At 35.9% G+C, this 21,517-nt stretch overlaps 1 protein-coding gene across 1 annotated transcript in view; it reads right to left on the bottom strand.

Moving 5' to 3' along the window:
* Window positions 1–2,719: 2,719 nt before the first annotated feature.
* Window positions 2,720–21,517, bottom strand: part of PCDH10 (protocadherin 10) — a 62,244-nt gene continuing 43,446 nt past the window's right edge. The window contains exon 5 of the mRNA XM_063664128.1: window positions 2,720–3,253. Coding sequence (XP_063520198.1) covers window positions 3,183–3,253 — 71 coding nt within the window. The 3' untranslated portion in view covers window positions 2,720–3,182. The remainder of the gene's footprint in view (window positions 3,254–21,517) is intronic.

Below are 21,517 nucleotides of genomic sequence, written 5' to 3'. Positions count from 1 at the left end.
TATTCTATTCATTACCAATAACGTTACCATCTATCCTAAACTCATTTCTTTCTCTCACTCACACACACACAAAAAATACACACACACACACACACACACACACACACACACACAAACAATATAATATGAGATATACTGTCATAGTTTGGAGATGTAGAAAAAAGCATAAAACCTACTACTTAAGTCTTAAAGTCTGTTGATCATTTCAATTATTTGAACCATGAACTTTGTTTAAATAACACAGCTATTTGGTTTAAATATGGGAGGGATTTATGTATCTAAAATAATTTCTCTTTAAAATTCAATACACAAGATGTATATTTTAGACCTTTTTAATAAACATTAAGTGATGAATTGCTTCATTTTATTTTGTCTTATTTCCCATACCACTTAAGGGAACTAACAGCAGGTGTCATCTGGTCAGAGGTCACTTCTCAGCTCCAATACTCACTAGCCTTATAATTAAGAAATAAAGTGTACATGATCTTCACATCTTTATCATGTTAAACAGATTAAAGATAGTACCTTTCTTATGTAAGTGTAGTGATGACCAGCATAGTACTTGTCACAGAAGGAGCACTCAATAAGTGTTAGCTTTCACTGTAACTTTAGAACTATCTTAGTTTTTATTTTTAAAAGAATCTTATATGTTTGTCATGGTTTGTGCCACAATTTGGAGTTGCATTTTCTTACAAAAAATTTTTTTATTACTTTTGGTGCATATCTTGGTATGGACTTGTATAAAAACTCATGGTAGAGATGCTGTTTAATTCCCTTTATTCATTGGAATAAAATGAGATCTAAAGATCTTATTTAAGAAGAGATGACTTGACATGCCTGCTGATAAAATCCAGAAACTATTATTGCCCATCACCAATGACTGGAACAATTTTAATAAGTCATTAAGAGTATTATAAGATTTTAAATGTTTATTTTGCTTTTTTATTTCTATCCAGAACTTCCACTGAACAGGGAACTCCACATGAATACATGCAATGAGTATGCCCCCAGATCATAAAAGATTCTCCCTATAAAATGGAATTATTTTGTCTAACATCATTCTGATTAAAATTTAATTCATGACCCTAATTCAGATATAAGAACTAATTTGTGTCTCTGAGTTAACTAGCAAAACTTCACCAAGGTCACATGATTTTAAGTAGTAAAGTGAGAGTTCAGTTTGTAATAATTTTAGAGTCATCATGCTATCCATTATATATTGTCTGTGTACTTCAAAAAGTATCAATTAATTAAGTGGCACTAACCTAATGTATACCTTAAGGCATAGGTTTGAAACTTTTGAATTTTTAAAAAATTTATGTTAATTATTTCAGGAAAAAAGTATTTTAGTAGATTGGATTTTTTGAAAAATTGTAGTGTCAGAGCTAATTAACAATTATGTTTTCCTTGACTATTACTTGAGTTTTCATCATTTCTTTCCAATACATGCTTTACAGATTATAAGTGGTAAAGTTTGCAAAGTGCAAAACATGGTAGAATTTCCTGGCTTAGAATGAATACGTAAGTATTTTATTCCTCACATACACAATTCCCTTTGAATCAGCATTAGTTTCAAAGTGTATGCTTTGCTCAAAATTTTTTTCCCTCCTCTTATACTGATTTCAATTGTACCTACTTAATATCTGCACATTCTAGAAACACCAGAATTAAGGGTTTTTTGTCTTAAATTTAAAAAATATTTCTTTTTACTAACAAACCCAGATAATGTGGATATTCAATTCCTTTGCTTGGATATAATTTCAGGAGACGGTATACACTGTAAGAAGAAAAAAAATGGGTTCTCTGTGAATAGCTGATGCAAGAGAACAATTTTAAGATATATTTTTACTTAATTCAAAATAGGTATGATAATTATGGGATATTAAAAGTTAACACTACGTACTCTTCCAATATAAAGTTGAGTTTCTTTATAATCTGTTTTTAAATAAGCATAGTATTGATTTCAAGTTGTGAACATACAAAAACCCATTTTTTTAATCTTCCTGCTGTTGGTAAGAAAGAATGTGGGTGCTTTAAATACTCTTGATGTGTCTGTCACTGGCTGAATAATAGCCCCTCCTGTGCAGAATAGGCCTTTGTCTGTCACTGGGATCACTATGTAGGTGAAGATTGCCATGTTGGTTTTCTATCGACTTCTTAAAATATAAGCACCTCATCTAGGCTGCCATCTCTAGAGTGACAGATTGGGTAGATGATTCCATCACTAGATCGCACTGTGTTTTGCCATTTGAAACCAGATGTCATTTTTGGAAAGAGAGTTAACACTTTTGTCACAGAGTATTTCTCTTGTTTCGCTTAACATCTACTCACCTTTCAGTACTGAAGAAATACAAAATACAAGCTGATAAGGCTATCCCCAGGCAGAGTTTTCATGCTACCCATGGCAATCTCTGCAGTTATAAAGACCCTTCAATAATCTGTCAAAAACTGACATCACTGTGTGAAGAGCCGTTCATTTCTATATCTCATTTTGGATTGATGTATGTGCACTTTTATATCTTTCAGTTCGACATAACATTTGGCCTTTCATGTTCTCAGTTTAAGCTACAGGGAATTCAGAGCTATTTCAAAGCATAATTATACCAATCTGCATATAAAAGGCTATACGTCCTACAGAGGATTCTATGGAAAAGCAAACTGTTTCAAAGAAGAAAATTAGAAGTAATTCCCACAACTAAAATTCACTAAAGTTAGTACATTTTTCATCTGATGAGGACAGCTTTATTTTTTTTTAAGCCAATAGATCAATCCCAAAAATGGTGGGGATAAATTTTTGTGTGCGAGGTCAGGGAAAGAGGAGTAAGCAAGAACTGAAAATTGAAGATGAAGGTAAAGCAACAGGGTGTGTACATTATACATATTGGTTTTGAAAGTGGCACATCACACCAGAAACATCAATACTTCATATTACTGTATCAGACAATAGGATTCTCACCTACATAATGTACTAACTATTTATTGCCGCATGGCAATATACCCCAAAACATCACAACATAAAACCACAAATATTTATTATCTCACAATCTGTGTGGTTCAAAAATTTTAGTGCAGCTTAGCTGGGTGCCTGTGGCTGAGGACTCTCAAAGGGTTGCAGTCAAATTGTCAGCAGGGGCTGTGGTCTCATCTGAATGCTCAACTTGGCAGTCTGTTTCCAATCTCACTCATGTGGTGGTTGACAGCCCTTGATCTTGTGCCACATTGGCCTCTCCACATAGCTGCCTCCACAATAGCTCTGCAAGGAATCCAGAAAATAATGAGACAGTATATAAGAAGTTCCTCAAAATGGAAACAATAGCATTTTGATACCCTAACGTCAAGTGTGAAATCACTTCACTTTTATCACATTGATTTTTTAGAGGTGGTTTACTATATCCCACCTACATTCAGGGGAGAGGTATTACTCAAGGCTGTCAATGTCAGGATGTGAAAATCATTATGGGCCATCACATTATGTAGGCTGTCAACCCTACATAAACACAGTCATGTTAAATTGCTTTAGGTACCTTTTTATATTACAAAAGACATTTCAAAATGCAACTTCTGCCAATGTGGTTTTAAACTAAAAGTAATTCTACTACACAAATTCTGCAGTCTTTTTTCCCAAATGTATTGTTCTCCAAATATAATCTTGCTAGTTTTAGAAAGTTTCATAACTTGTAATTGATGAGTACAGTTACTTACATTTTTTAAGTAACAATTTTTATCCTTTTTTAAACATGAAAAATCGAGATTTGAAAAAAAAAACAACTCACAAATATAATTGTGTAAATTCTGGAGCTAACAAAGTACTTAGCACAGAAGTTATGCAGCATATGGTTATCCTAGTCCCAAACAGTAAAACGTGTCTGTATGTGCCTGCTCTTAATTATCAGCTCATTAACACTCAGGTGTCAATTGCTGGTGGCAAAGGCAATGTCCAAATGGCCTAGTTTCTGTCATGCACAGTGTAATTAAATTGACCTCAAGTATTGAAGCTTGCTAGTTGTCTGATACTATTTGGACACTAATTTCAGGCCACTATTCAAAATAGAGTAATATGGTAAATAAACCAATGCAATGACCCAAAAGCGATATTGAGTTTTATATTGTAATGTAATATAATAACCTCAGAAACAATTGAATAAATAATCACTATTCTAATCTATAACAAATATATCAATGCATATTACCCCTTTGGTTTTAACATTATTGATTTAAAACTACCTTAGATTTCAAGATAATGATATTACAAAAAAGTAAAAATAAGTTATTATAATAGTGGCATATGGAAAAATGAATTACATATTTTATTATTTTGTTTATTGATATGTAATGAAATAAATGAATTATTAATATTTTAAATTTTAATTATGAATTCCAAAATCTGATTCAATTTCAAACATGTCAGTGCTTTTCTTTTTTTTTTTTTTTTTTTTTCTTTTATTATTATTATACTTTAGGTTTTATGGTACCTGTGCCCAATGTGCAGGTAAGTTACATATGTATACATGTGCCATGCTGGTGCGCTGCACCCACCAACTCGTCATCTAGCATTAGGTATATCTCCCAATGCTATCCCTCCCCCCTCCCCCCACCCCACAACAGTCCCCGAAGTGTGATGTTCCCCTTCCTGTGTCCATGTGTTCTCATTGTTCAATTCCCACCTATGAGTGAGAATATGCGGTGTTTGGTTTTTTGTTCTTGCGATAGTTTACTGAGAATGATGATTTCCAATTTCATCCATGTCCCTACAAAGGACATGAACTCATCATTTTTTATGGCTGCATAGTATTCCATGGTGTATATGTGCCACATTTTCTTTTTTTTTTTTTTTTTTTTTGTTATATATAAAGAATATATATGATTTTATTAGAAAAATGGACAAAGATATGAAAGATTTCTTTGTAAAGTGTGCAAACAGCTCCTAAACACAAAAAGATGCTTAGACTCATGCACAAACAAGTCAAAATTAACTTTTTTTTCTGGCAAATTTGATATTTATCGTTTGTAGTGTTGGTGAGGGTATGAAGAAATGGAAAATACAGTTGATAAAAATTACCTGTTTCGAAAGGCATTTTGGGCAGCTTTTTACCAAAGTTAATACATTCTTATAATTTTAAAAGTCATAGAGGGCTAAAAGTTCATGACAGAAATGAGCAATTCCCTGTATTCCCGAAGTCTGCTTCCCAAAGTAGACTGTATTCCCCAAGTGGCTTTTTCTTCTGTTATTACTCTCATAGTTCCAAATAATAGAGGTATACAGCTCTCTTGATTCTTCAGTTTCAGATATTATCTGTTGATTTTTTTATTTTGTTAGGTGAGTAATTTCTTTCTCTTATAGCCCTCTTATTCCCTCAGACTTTGAATACAGACATATTACTCTCTGGAAGGAAGTATATGTATTTTGTTGTTGTTGTTGTTGTTATATGCAGTAGAATTTAAGGTATTAATAATACACATATGCAAACTCACTAAAGTATCCCCAGTAGTTAGTAAATTCCTAATTCAAATCAAGTAATACAGTTCTCTGAGAGGTTAGCATCTCCATATCTTCCATCTTTTTTTTTTTTTTTTTTTTTTATTTTATTTTATTTTATTTTATTATTATTATACTTTAAGTTTTAGGGTACATGTGCACAATGTGCAGGTTTGTTACATATGTATACATGTGCCATGTTGGTGTGCTGCACCCATTAACTCGTCATTTAGCATTAGGTATATCTCCTTTTTTTTTTTTTATTTTTTTTTTATTTTTTATTTTATTTTTTTTATTTTTTTTAATTTATGAAGTATTTATTGATGATTCTTGGGTGTTTCTCGGAGAGGAGGATATGGGAGGGTCATAGGATAATAGTGGAGAGAAGGTCAGGAGATAAACACATGAACAAAGGTCTCTGGTTTTCCTAGGCAGAGGACCCTGTGGCCTTCTGCAGTGTTTGTGCCCCTGGGTACTGGAGATTAGGGAGTGGTGATGACTCTTAAAGAGCATGCTGCCTTCAAGCATCTGTTTAACAAAGTACATCTTGCACCGCCCTTAATCCATTTAACCCTGAGTTGACACAGCATATGTTTCAGAGAGCATGGGGCTGGGGGAAAGGCCATAGATCAACAGCATCCCAAGGCAGAAGAATTTCTCCTAGTCAGAACAAAATGGAATCTCCTATGCCCACCCCTTTCTACACAGACACAGCAACAATCTGATCTCTCCTTCCTTTCCCCACACTTCCCCCCTTCTTCCTTTCAACAAAACCGCCATCGTCCTCATGGCCCGCTCCCGATGGTCGCTGTCTCTTCGGAGCTGTTGGGTACACCTCCCAGACAGGGCGGCCGGGCAGAGGCGCTCCTCGCTTCCCAGACGGGGCCGCCCGGGCAGAGGCGCTCCTCACTTCCCAGACGGGGCCGCCGGGCAGAGGCGCTCCTCTCCTCCCAGACGGGGCGGCCGGGCAGAGGCGCTCCTCGCTTCCCAGACGGGGCCGCCCAGGCAGAGGCGCTCCTCGCTTCCCAGACCTGGCCGCCCGGGCAGAGGCGCTCCTCACTTCCTCCCAGACCGGGTGGCAGCCGGGCAGAGGCGCTCCTCACCTCCCAGACGGGGCGGCCGGGCAGAGGCGCTCCTCACTTCCCAGACCGGGCGGCCGGGCAGAGGCGCTCCTCACTTCCCAGATGGGGCGGCCGTATGTGCCACATTTTCTTAATCCAGTCTATCATTGTTGGACATTTGGGTTGGTTCCAAGTCTTTGCTATTGTGAATAATGCGGCAATAAACATACGTGTGCATGTGTCTTTATAGCAGCATGATTTACAGTCCTTTGGGTATATACCCAGTAATGGGATGGCTGGGTCAAATGGAATTTCTAGTTCTAGATCCCTGAGGAATCGCCACACTGACTTCCACAAGGGTTGAACTAGTTTACAGTCCCACCAACAGTGTAAAAGTGTTCCTATTTCTCCACATCCTCTCCAGCACCTGTTGTTTCCATGTCAGTGCTTTTCTATATAGCCCTAACAACAGCAACAAAAAATATACTAAAGAGAATCCCACATTCAAACTCTCAATAATGTAAGATCAAATTTCCTCATGACATACTGCATTATGCTTATAAGACTTTTCTTTTTATGTCCATAGTTTATTTTCAAGCTCCCATTTACAGAGAGGGGAGAGGTCAATTAATGCACTAACCTTTCTTCCTCCTAAAACTTTATGAATGTGAAAAAAAATTTAATGCAAAAGCTACAATGACAAATAAAAGACAAACGATTGAGGAAATAACTATGACAACATTCTGAATGTTTGGAAGTAGATAAAAAGTTACAATTGACATAGTAACTGCAAAAGTTTTAAAACCTTAGCTGGAAGCTAAGAGTGTAAAGAGGAAACCTGGTTTATCCCACAAAAAATCCCCAAGGCTTAGTAATTGACAGCACAAATTAGTTCTGAAGTAGGGGTAAAAATAAGCCTAATAAAAAAGACCAAAAATTTTATTAAGAAGCAGTTAGACCTCCCAGATGTCCTCATCAACTGTGCATATGTAGGTGATCAACTCTTCCCTCTGGTTAAGAGACACGAGATTTATTATTCTCTAAGGAGGTTGAAACAGAGAGCTCCTACATTAGGAAATAGCAGGCACAGTTTAATGTGCAATCGTCATACCAAGAAGTTTGGATCTTGGGTCTTCCAGATTTTTTTTTCTCAATTAGTTTTCAGAATTCAAGTACCCAGGCTTACACCTCCAGGCAGAATACCTGAAAATATTTCTCTTGGCTATCTAACAAGACCAAGAAGAAAAATATGTCTAAACATATTGACCAGGAGTTCCCCAACTAAATGTTACCCAGATTACCCTACAGACAAACATACTCAACAAGCCCTCCACACAGTGACAGAATTTATCTTCAGCATTTTAGAGTACCTACATTCTTAATTATGAGCTGACAGCCAAGTATCATAATACATTATGAAAAGTCTCTAACATAATTCTAGGAGACACTATTCGGAAAAAATAAAATGAAAAATAAACTGTCATCAATATATTGGATAAAATAAAGTATTGCAAATGCAAAGAGTTAAAAATACTTTAAAAGAGGAACATTACAAAAACAAGAAGAACTCTTAGAATTCAAGAAACAATAATGATAGTAATAATAGAATAAAAAGCTTAGTAGAGGATTGGAATGGATACATAACAAAATACCCTAGAAGTATATTTTTAAAATATAGAGAAGAAAAAGTAATGAAAATTGACAGACAAGTAGAGGAGGTTCAGCATCCAAATAATGAAGGAGCCAAAAAGATGAAGAAAAATAAGGGAAGAAATGATGAGAGTCATAATTTGAGAAAATTTCCAAAAGTTGAGAGGCTTGGGTTTGAAGTTTGAAAGAGCTTACAAAGTGCCTGCAACATGGATGAAAATGGACCATCAAGTTACACAATACCAAATTTCAGACCTTAATCACAAAGAGATTCTCTCACAAGTTTACAAAGGAGCTGGGGGATCACGTGTTCATGAAACGTTTATTTACAAAAATGGTCCACTTCCTTTAGAAGATGATATGCCCTTTCAAAGAATCAAAGCTTAACAACAGAAAAATTTGACGTGAGTCAAGCCTGACCAAGACCTAAATTCTTCAAGTGTTCACATAGAGTTTTGGTCTTTTTCATACTAGATACTGTTCACCCTTAGTGTCTGAGGCCTAAAATTAAGGCCCATTGTTATGTGTTGGCGTCATTAGGAAGGCCTCAAAAAGCCTAACTTCAAGTTCCCTTCCCACTCTGCTCCAGAAGATGAGGTCTCCTAACCAAACCATCCTCCTTATCAAGGAGACCATGCACAGGCCCTGCTTATTCTGGGTTTTCTGGTAGTGGGTTTGAGTTCCCTGCTAATACAGGGAATTGTTCAAATAAGCTAATCACATCATCCCCTTGGATCCAGGGTGCACTTCTTGAAACACAAAGCTTTTCTCCCACAGTCCCTGGTTGTTCCCTTTGTTTCCAAGTGCAACCTCCAAGTGGTCCTGTGCAGAATGCAGTGTCCTCCTCTCCCAGGCTGTGAGAAGATGTGACTAATAAATTGCTGTAGATGCCATTTGTCCAGTGTCCAGTTGCAGATTCTCCATCCCAATAATCCCAGGGCAGGAATCCCCCCCTCACCAATAGAGTGTATAGGAGGCAAGTAAAATAACCTCTTAAAGGATGGTACAACCATGACCAAGGACACCTGGTCAACTTTAATTAACTGCTTTTGGATACCTAAGTGGTTTCATGATACTAGGAAGGCCAAATTGGAACAAAACACTAATTGGTTCCAGCACCACTTTGTTCCCTCTCTTCCCTGTCTAGGAAGCTCTTGTTTTTCTCCAAAAGAAGAATTCTTGTTAATTGACTATACAGGGGCATGACTGATGGTTGGGTTTGGTCTGTTTTTGGCAAGTGTCCCTGAGTCTCCTGCCCATAAAAGTAGTGACAACACAGCACCTTAAAGGTAGGCTGGTGCTTGAGTCCTACCTGTCAAGGGTAAGCTAGAGCTCTCTGCTTACAGCGTCTAACATAGTGACCTTCACTAGCTGCTTGGGACAGCCATGTGGATGTTAACTGTGACTGTACACCCCCAGGAGGAATATGGGATGACACATTGTCAGGTTTGTAGAAAGGGAAGGGACCGATACCCTAGAAAGTATTAAGCATGGCTCCCAGGTTGCCTAACAAGAGCCGCCGTTCAGGCAAGGGTAGCTACCTTGCCCATTTCCTGTGTAACTGTTTCCCTCAATGAATCCCATGCACCCTCCTGACTCTCAGGGGTATAAAGGTAAACATCTATGGCAGCCCATGGTCAAGGCACTGATGGAAAAATAATGAGAGAGAGTTTAGGAGCATTTCTTGCCAGCCCCTCTTAAAACAGTGGAGAGGTAATGCAACTGCTCTCCCAAAGAAAAACCCTACCCAAAATACTTAGGCTTTTCTTAGTGTTGCTGTTTACCAGCATGCAAAAGTACTTCATTGCCATGCCCGACTCACAGTCAAAATGACCTTACTAGATGCGGACTCCAGCACTGAGGAGACTGAGTGGCATTCCCTGGGGAATGAGATAGCTGTCTACAGGTGGACTGCTAGGCTCCCAACATTTTTACCCTCAACCACACAGAAGGTCTGCACCAAAAGTGATCGGGAAACGGACTGAAAGCTGTAACTATTAAACTTTACATGTTTAGAAATTCAAAATATTCTGAGGAAATTTGTACAGAGAGAATAGAGAGATTAAAAAAAGAGGGAGGCTGCATGCCTATAGTAGACAATGGTTTTGAGAATGACCTCTGGGTCATGACCCCAGAACTCTTCCATTGTGCCAAAATGTTGTCTGTTTCTCTGTTGCAACAAAGATCATGATTCTCAGCTTGATAGGGTAAAATACCCATGACACCCCTATGGCATAGCATAGGTGTTATTTAAAACCCAACTTAAGTCTGGGGCTCTTAAATCCTATGATGCAACCATTTCCTTGGAAAAGGCCCCTAACCTGTATGATAATTATTTGAGGCTTTCTAAAGTAAAAAGTTTATAACTATGAGCAGAGTATAGAGGGGAAAAACAATTAAAAAAGAAAGAAAAAGAAGGAAGGAATCTTGAATACAAGGGGAGAGAACAAAATTGACATAAAGGTATAAAATTGGACCACTTCTCATTGCTCCTGTAATCTCTATACTATCTCTACACCATGGCCATAAGCTGACAGTGGACTTCTCCTTGGCCCTACACCATACATCTTTAGAGTGGCAATTTTTGGACTTATACTGGGCTTTTCTGGAAATACAGAACTCTCATAGACATTGAGCTTCTGATCCTCCATACCAAGCTGGCCATTATTCCTTGGGTCATGAAATCAGCATTCCATAAGCTCTGCACAGCTACCTAGGACTTCCTTCAACAGACTGGCACCAAACTGGATCCTCTAACATACTCTCCCTGAAAGAGCAAGTGGCCTCACCTCTCCTCAGCCCCTTCTCTGATGCCTCAGTGCTAGAAGAGATCAACTCACTTGTGGAACTCTTGACAACCTGGGAACAACTGAGGGAACATGTTGATGTACTTTATGGATCAACTACCACCATTATACAAGATGGAGCTCAATGGAACTTTACTGCTTTTCATCCATTAGTCAGTATGTCCCTGATAAACAACAGGATGAAAGGGTCAGCATAACTGGCCAAACATAAGACAGTCAGTTTTGCACCAAAAGTCCAGGACAGGAAATGGCTTCTTCTGTACATTTTCATAATCTCTCAATCCGTTGTCTAAGAATTGACCCCTTGGAGGTAAAGATTCCTGAGAATCTCTTGCCCCACAGAGACACAATATAAAAAGCAAGGCAACAGATATCACTATATGTACTAGGGCCACAATACAAGGCCTCACCAGAACATCTCTTATTCCTTTAAAGTTGTAAACATTATTGATAGTGACTAAGGCATTTACTTTACTTCTTAAAATAGACAATGTTGGGCTCTTGAGTAAGGTACTCAGTGCAACTTCCATGTACCCTCAAGACCTTGAGCTGCCAGTTTAATTAAGAGGCATAATGCCATCCTCAAAGAATTCCTATTTAAGCTACTAACTGGCAAATAGAACCCCTGGTATTGCCATAGGTATAGATTAGTTTAAATCCACATCTGTATTCTCTGCAATAATGCCACACAGGTCCCTCACTTTTCTTTATTGGCCATAAAAAGGATACCACTGAAGTTTATGTTTTTGAAGATTACTTCATGCATAGCCCTCTTTACCCTGGTCAAGTGCCTACTTCACATCCTAGGGAGTTTCTTCCACTGCATAGCAATCTACTTATCACAAAGATATAAACTGATGCCAAGGCTTCAAGGAGCTAATGGGGGTCTAAAATTAAGGCCCAATATTATGTGCTGCCTTGATATCTTGTATAACCAAGAGAGCCTCAAATGACCTAAGACTTCTTCACTCTGCTCCCAAAGATAAGATTCCCCTAGCCAAAGAATTGTCTTTATTAGGGATCCCCAAGCACAATTCCTTTTTTTTTTTTTTTTTTTTGAGATGGAGTTTCACTCTTGTTGCCCAGGCTGGAGTGCAATGGCATGATCTCGGCTCACTGCAACCTCTGCCTCCCAGGTTCAAGCAATTCTCCTGCCTCAGCCTCCAGAGTAGCTGGGATTACAGGCATGAGCCACCATGCCAGGCTAATTTTGTATTTTTAGTAGAGACGGAGTTTCTCTGTGTTGATCAGGCTGGTCTCAAACTTCCGACCTCAGGTGATCTGCCCACCTCGGCCTCCCAAAGTGCTGGGATTACAGGCGTAAGCCACCCCGCCTGGCACAATTCCTTTTTATCCCTAAGTAGTGAGGTTTCAATTCCAGGCCCAGCCTCACAGATTTACTCAAACAATTCAATTACATCCGCCAGTGGGAGGTTGTTTCCTCTGTCCCTGAGTGCAACCCCGACGTGGCCTTTTTTGTTGTGCAGGGCCTTCCCCCAGGCTGTGAGAATATTTGACTAACAAATTGCTGTCATTCTCATCCGTCTGTACACTGTTAGGTGTGTGTGTCTCCATCCCCATAATCCTACGGTGGGAATACCTCCTTCTATGGGGTGAATAGTAGGTGATTAAACTATCCTTTACATGCCTTCCTGTTTTTCTTTCAATGTTTCACTAAATTAGTTAAAGTAAGTTAAGCTAACTGGGGTGGAATTATTAGGTGAAATGATGATGATTTTGTAAAATCAGGTTAGTCAGATTTACTCTTGGTGATGCAGCAGTTTGTTCAATGTGATTTCTCTGGGAGACGTACTCATATTTGGCCGTAATTGTGCTTATTCACTACCAATATAACATGTCATTAAGAGGAATAAAAATGCCTACATTTCATTTTAATATAAATCCATAAAAGAACAGTAAGAACTGTCTTTAGTTTTTTAGGCCAAATTTAACAGTGCCTTTTATGAGAGAATCATCGTTATGGGTGAACATAGCAAGAACTGGAAATTTAAAATATAAAGTGGGGTTCTAGATGCTATAATTTATTTGTATATTTTCAAATATCACTACTCCGAAGATTTCAATTTTAAAATAAGACACAGAGAATGGAAACATAGCCTGGCACAGGTGGAGAGTTCAGAGTCAAGAGAAAGGATTAGGGTGGGTTGTTAAGTTTATTGTTAGGTTCTTCCATGAGTTGACTTATATTTGTGTCATTTTCTTCATAGGTGGGATTCAGACCAAAATATTTTTAAGGCCCTGTTCTGCATTAAAATTCTATTATCCTGTGAGACTCGCTTAAAAAATAGAAAATAAGATTAATTGCTAGTAGAGGTTAGAAGATAGTTGATGAATATAGACTTAACTTGAAGGTGTTAAGACTTCTTCAAAAATATTTGTTGAAAACATTAGTTGAACTCAGATGCATAGGAAAGATTTTAAAATGTCTTTTACAATTGTTACATCTTTTAAACTTTTTATTAACATTTTCTTTATCTTTATTACTTATTGTTATGGGTGTGTGTTACAAAAAAAAAGAAAAAAAAATGCTTGAAGGTTTGACTTAACCTGTGTCCTTTTTACATGGGTCAAGCCTAATTTTGGTACATATACTAGCCAAAGTTATACATACAAAAAATTTAAAACTAATTATAATTTACATATGATATATTTATAAAATTACTTCTAAACATTATTAATAAGAAAGTTTTGACTTGAGATATAATTTAAATAATATTAATAACCATCAGTTATTATACAGAGAATAAAGCAGAATGTAGCATGGATAGTACCATTTTATATTAGAATAAAAATAAAAAGCCAGGCGCGGTGGCTCACGCCTGTAATCCCAGCACTTTGGGAGGCCGAGGTGGGTGGATCACAAGGTCAGGAGATTGAGACCATCCTGGCTAACAAGGTGAAACCCTGTTTCTACTAAAAATACAAAAAAAATTAGCTGGGCGTGGTGGCAGGCACCTGTAGTCCCAGCTACTCGGGAGGCTGTGGCAGGAGAATAGCGTGAACCTGGGAGGCAGAGTTTGCAGTGAGCCAAGATCGCGCCACTGCACTCCAGCCTGGGTGACATAGCAAGACTCCATCTCAAAAATAATAATAATAATAATAATGTAAAACAACTGTGGAGTTGTTTAAATATAATGCAGTTCAGGCCCCACATGGGCAGCAAGCATAGTAAAATTAAATGATAGAGAAAATTAGAGAGCCTTTCTACAAATAAGATACCTTCCTGCAGAGTTTTTTTCCTTTACATTAACTTGCTTAACGGCAGCATGGTCCTCTCCGGCAAAGAAGAAAACATCCGTCATCATCATTTCTCCCTCACCTTCATCAGCTGACTGACCATCAAGGTAGTGAGGAAATACATCCTATTTGTCCCCTGAAATGCCTCTCAATTCTATCCTCTTCCTCCATTTTTACCAGTCCATTCTAAGTCAATCGTGTTCATTTGTTCCTTACCTAGAGATTCACAGTAGTCTCTTCTTACCCCAATGTCTCTTTTCCTCTTTTCCATTTTTGCAAGTTATCTTGCTATTTAATTATTATTATTATTATTATCATTATTATTATCATTATTATTTTGAGACAGGGTTTCACTCTGTCACCCAGGCTGGAGTGCAGTGATACAATCTCAGCTCACTGCAACTGCCACCTCTCCAGCTCAAGTGATCCTCCCACTTCAGCCTTTCAAGTATCTGGGACTACAGGTGTGGGCCACTACTCCCAGCTAAATTTTTTTTAAATTTTTTTTGTAGGGGCAGGGTCTCTCCATGTTACCCAGGCTGGTCTCCAACTCTGGAGCTCAAGCGATTCGTCCACCTCGTCCTCCTAAAGTGCTGGGATTAATTACAAGTGTGAGCCGCCAGCCAGGCAAGTTATCTTGCTAAATCTAAATTAGGCAATTCTTAGTTATTTGTAGCATTTATTTTTATCTTTTATTGTTATTATATCTAGGATTGGGATAGACACTTCTATAGAGTGTTAAAAAATGCTTTCTCACACACACAGAAATACATCTTAAACTAAAAAAAATCACCTAATATACCTTTTCACTCCAAATAACTGATTTGCAGCTAGAAGCTTGCTTCCCACCTCAGCAGCAACATCTATAACCAATAACCACAGTGTTGTAGCCTTATCATATAGCTTGATAAAAGCTATGCCAGTATTACATATTTTTGCATGATGTTAGTGGTGTCACCAATTTTCCCCTATTCTGGTTTCTAAAGTTATAAGTACATCATCTTAGAATTAGGAAGACACCTTTAAACGGAGTAATATTTGCAAACACTGTCATGTGAGGCCATACATCATTGTCAAAGAGGCAATGGAAGCAACATAAGCATCTATGGAGGCATTCAATGAGGTGGTTTGATATTACCACATTTTAAAATAAAATTAAATGTACCTCTTAATGTTGCTGAAGGAGCACTGTACCACTTTATTTCATTCTTTGTCAGGTTAAAACTAGAATTACTTATCATTTGTTTTCATTACTTTTTTCCTTGTTTTAACTTCCGTATGTTAAAATGTAACTCTCATACACATCTCTCATTCTCTCTGTCTTTAATTCAATTTTGTTTGGTATATTCTGTTGCAACCATTGTGTTGTTTTTTTGTAGTCTTTGTAGACCTGTCATAAATAAGGGTGGTTTTCACGCAATGTTAAAATAAATCATTGATTGCATGGTGTTGAAAAGCCTATGCCAGCTCATTGATGATCAAATACTATTGCTTTCCAACCAGGCATTTTGATACTTTAAAGACTAATATTAGAGGGGATCAAAAGGCAGATGTTTTACCTATAATATTATCTTTTATTTTCATGTATTCTTTCATATGCGCCTGTTATTACCTTTCCCAATCACACACACACACACACACACACACACAATTTTGAGAGAAATACTTTGCCAGAAAAGTTTGAAATTGGCTATTCACTCTATTATTAATTAGGAAACACAACTGAGAATAAGAGAATTCTCACATTTTTGAAATAACATTTAGAGTTGTGGGCTTACACAATTCACCATGTCAACACTTCTTTTCTTCCTTTTTTCATGATCAAAAGAAGAGTTATTCACAATGATAGGGAGAAAATGGAGATGGGGATTGTGTTTCAGATTAGGTGATTGCAATGTTATCTAAATGTTCCTATCTTTCAGACAGATTGGTGGAGGAGTTGCCCAATGATCATCAGATGTTTTCTATGAAAAATAAAGAAGCAAACCAAAACAAAAATATCTTTATCTACATAATATTTTCATTATGCATCAATAAATTCCCTTCACAATATGAATACTCCCTTAGAAATATCAGTTAAGTTACAGATTAATTTGAACTACCTTAAATGGGAAATTTAAAACCTAGTTTTCATGACAAGGAGATAAAACTTTTAATTGATTCAAATGAAAAAAATAAGTAAAGAGGAGGACACCTCTAAGGAACAGAGCCTGTCAAGCTAAGTAATGACAACTTCAAGAATTCCACTATTAGATCAACCTTTAAAATCCAATTCTATTGATCAGATACCGAATACTGCCCAAATTCATTTTTATGAAAATCACATGCAAACAAAATGATTCTGTCAAATATGCAGTATTTCCAACAAGCATTTATTTGTATGGAAATACATATTCAGAAAGGACATTGGGGTCAGATAAATATGTCCTAGTGCAAACGTACACACGTATTTTTCAATAGTAGAGATAGAGGACTATTTGAGAGCTGTAAAAGGAAGTGGAGGAAGAAAGCAAACCCAGCCAGATGTGTTTTATTTCCTGTACTCCATACCACTGATAAATGGAGAGGCAAATATGAACTGAGCTGATGAGTGGATCCCAATGGCAAGTCTACTTTCATCTTGAGGTTTTGAAATTTGCACTGCTTAGACACAACTCTGTGGCAGGTTGAAATTTTGAGAAAAGAATTTCTTTTGTTTGTAGACTGTATTCTATACTTTTGGTAACCAAGATCAGTGGTTAAATGTTGAAAAAAATTTAATAACTTATACTACTTGCATTGTGAAACTGCCATTGCAAAATTATAACTGAGAAAATTATTGCAGTTAAAGAGATCCGAACTAGCCAACTCCATCTTGCTTTTAACCTCCAATCTGTCCTTGTTCATTCCTGGGCATAGGCCAAGCTAACTTTGGGAGGAACTTGGTTTATAGTTTAACTTTGAAACAAAGATGATAACAGCCCTTTCCCAAAACAAACCACTTTCCTGTCTGGGGACTAGACTGCCTTTGTAGGACTAACAAATTAGCCACAGGATTAGAGATTATGGTTTAGGAATCATGCAGCTGGAGGCTACAAGATTCTGACGTTTTCTAAATTGCTTCTAGGGATAACCTCACTATTGTAATACCTAAGATCACTGCTTGAGATATTTTGGAGACCCTTCACTTAATCAATCAGCTGGCACCACCCAGATTGATAAACTGGTGCATCCAGTCTTGTGACCCCCAGCCAGGAACTAACAGTGCAACATGACAGCTTAACAGCTTCTATTTCCTATGATTTCATCTCTGAATCCTCCAATCAGTACTCCTGATTCACTGGTCCCTCCACCCACCAAATTATCCTTAAAAACTCTGATTCCCCAAATGCTCTGGAAAACTGATTTGAGTAATAATAAAACTCTGGTCTCCCTAACAGTAGGCTCTGCATGAATAGCTTTCTCTATTGCAATTCCTCTGTCTTGATAAATTGGCTGTGTCTAAGCAGTGGGCAAGGTGAACCTGTTAGGCAGTTACAAGTCTGTGTTAGAATTGTGCTATGCATTTCAGATTCGTCAGTTCACCTAATCCTCACAGCAATTCTACAACCAAGTGTACTTATCCATATTTTACAAAGGGTAAAAGATGAAGATTCAGATGTGAGGTAACTTCAAAAATATCTTCCCTGTTTCCACAGCATTAAATAAGTTTAAATTTGAAATACAGATCATATGGTGCAGTGCTTTTCAAATATTTTGGGGAGTGATTCACAGTAAGAAATATATTTTACATTGTGACCTATTTTATATATGTATATATATCTGAAAAAAGTTTCACAAAGAACCATTTGCTTTTACATAAATGATGTATTTTGATACTTTTCTAATCTATTTTTCTATTCTATTTACTTATTTTTTATGTTATAATCTCGTGACACTAATAACTCTCAACCACAAATTTTGATCACTTAATTATTTGACTATTTAATATTTTCCTCCAATTTCCCTGGAAATTATAATTTTCCTAAAGGCAGATAGTACCATTCATTCTTACTTTCTCTCACTGTCAGACCTCAGTATATGTCTGTAATCTAATACAATTTAATTTTACCACTGAAAATTCATAATCTTAAAGGGTCTATATTTCCCAGAAAGAGTGAAAATAAGGGATAAAAGGTAGTGATATACAGGGGGAACCAAGGCAACTTGTAATCATAGCTGTTAACCTTTCATTGAGAACTATCATTCTTCTGTATTTTATTTGGTTATTTTCCACTGAATTGGTTTATTAGATGTTCAAAGCAAGAGAAACACCTAGCCACACCCTCCTCCTGGCTAACTTGTTGCCTTATAAAATGAACCTTGGTCCAGATACGTGCAGTTTGAACTCAAGAAAATCAGTTACAGAGAACACACATGAGATTAAGAAGCACATTTCTTCTATTACCTTGTAGTTACTTCAGACTTAAATTTCTATAGGGTAAATTCTGATTATTTTAATATTGTAAAAAGTATCTATCCCTTAATTCATATTTTGTTCTTGGAAAATGATACCCATATGGATTTTATTTTTCCTTATATTTCTATCAACTTTAAATATGAAATGCTGTGTTTCTAAAGTTATAGATAAAATCCCTTTCTTTTATTGCTTGAAGGCACTCATATCTTATGTACAACCTCTATGTTAATCTTTGTGGACCCTTGGTATTACTACACATCAAAAAAAAGTTAAAAAGTAAATACAGCATTAGGTGGAAAAATATATACTTCTATGATTCATTTTGGGTATCATGAGAATCATATACAACTAAATGTCTACTTTCAAAACTATAAATATAATGAAATCCTTTAAAACCTAGCATATGCTGCTTCAAATGAGACTCGGTTTTGAACAGATGTCCCCTTAGACCTGTTATATTAAGACTAAAATTACTAAATCAGCATTAGATGTTTTTAAACTTAGAGCCATATTTGCCACTGATTTTTATTCAAAGCTCCCACAGGCGTCAGTGGAAGATCCATGCATGGAAAAATGGCATAATATGTATCCTAGTTTTATTTATTTCATATGTATACAGCAGTATAAAATAATTTATTACATTTACACTCATTTTACTTATGTATTATTATAGCATTCACAGTAACAAACACTATAGTTAAGATTGAAACTCATCTTTTGTTATAATACCCTGTTTTCACTCACAGATAACTGTCTCAAAAATGTGGTTAGAGCTGAAATTCCCTGCTTACTTTCAGCTCTAGCATGTATGAATGTATTGGAAGTCTGAGTTCCATCATTCAGAAATTTTTGAGTCTCATGTGAAATTTAATATTTTTTGAATGGTGAACGCAAGATTTTTATGCAACTCAAAAACATCTGGAGAGTAAAACTTCAAACTAAGCATGTGACAACTTTTCAAGAAATAAAAGCAATTTTTCTAATTTTACAAATACTTAAAAAATAACAGTGATTAGAAATACACGCATGCACACTAAAAGTATTAGAATTTTAGTCGTATTATTGCCTGCAATACTCTGGCGGCACCCATCTACCTGCATTCATACAGAATGCTATAATCTAAAACCTATGCCAAGATTTGAAGAAAAAAATACTCTACTGAACAGTTTCACAAATTACTATATAAGGATTTTGTCTGACTTAGCAGAGGGATGTTTCTTGAAATACTAACAATATATAAAATAATTTTACTACTCCATGGTGTAAAAAATATGGAATTCCATTATTTTCTGTTTTTCCTTGTTAAAAAGGAACATAAAATGATGTTAAGTGCAAAGCCTTTACCACTACAAAATTAGACTTGAAAAAGATAAAGAACTCAAGAATTTGTAATATGAAAAATATAAGATTTTCAGAAAAATCATCAAGTATACCAATATTTTAAGTATTTTTGAGTTCCTTGGGTATCAATAGCACACATAGAAATATGAGGGGGAAAAACACACGCAATGACAAATAACAATGCTATGATCAGTCAATAACTTGAATACTTTTCTTGATCTTGTTGAACTTTTGCCACACTCTGCCTGAGTAATTGTTTTAAAGATTAACTGAGCTCCAGTAAATAATGTTTAGAAGGTAAAATGGTACAATTAATGTACAGTTGTTAAAGATTATGTTGGGAATTGTGAGATTCTTTTTCCTCCTCTTATTGAAGAAGCAAGATAGCTCCTATAATACAGAGAATCTGATGGCAAATTACAACCCAATTAACAAATAAAACAATGAGAAATTAAAATACTTAAATATTCTATGATAGTTCTTAATTTGCAATGTTTGATAAAGGCAGTGCATTTAATATCTTTAAAAAATAAAATACACATATTTCCTTAATATTTGCCAAGAAAAGATGATACACATATCATTGACACTATTATATCTGTGAAGTAATTCTGATGTGATATTTAAATTTGATTTAAGATGATTTCACCAAACTATGTTCACACGTTAAAAATTAGAATTCTACATGTGGATGAAATATTTTCTAAAAATTGTCTTTTGACATACTTTTGAAACATTAAGACACTGTTTCCACAGGAAATTTTTTTTGACTTTCACTGCTCTAAAACTAACCATGTTAACAAGGAGTAAATGACATGATTATTTTTTTCTGAAATAATTTATTGATGAAATACTAATACTATGGATATTATTCTTTGATGTATATAAAATTATGTAAGATTGGATATTAGAATGACCAGATTAAATAGAAAGCCTATTCTAAAATTCCTTGATATATTAATTTAGTAAATGCTTAATTAGAAATAGAAACCTTCATTATTTGTTGGTTGCACTTTCCATTTTATAGTCCCCCTCATTGGAAGAAAACATTTTAACCAACTTACAAGAATCATATCCTTACTCTGTTGTAACTTCTAATTTACTTTGGATGCAACAGATAAGTTGATTAATGACCTAATAATTTAGCATTTTATCCTTAAACAATTCTATTTGTCCCGCAAATTAGGAAGAAGTTCTGGTTTTGGTTTTGTAGATTGATGATAACTAAAGTGTAAGTTAGTGTAACTAGTTACTAGGATATATGAAAATAACTAATACACAAATATATAATAAAAAAAGTTGGTTCAAGGGAGATTATATACAATGATATAAAAGGTTAAATAATTAAAGAAAATGTCTTTGAAGTAAATGACTTAATATAATTACTATACATGAAGTGAGTATAATCTTATTTTCAATGCATGCAGTAAGGAAGATGGATGTGGATATTCACCCATGATTGCAAAATGATGCGTGAAACATTTTA

Source organism: Pongo pygmaeus, chromosome 3 (assembly GCF_028885625.2).
Source record: "Pongo pygmaeus isolate AG05252 chromosome 3, NHGRI_mPonPyg2-v2.0_pri, whole genome shotgun sequence".
NCBI lineage: Eukaryota > Metazoa > Chordata > Mammalia > Primates > Hominidae > Pongo > Pongo pygmaeus.
Note: the sequence above shows the minus strand (reverse complement) of the source record. Positions and strands in the feature narration are given on the sequence as shown.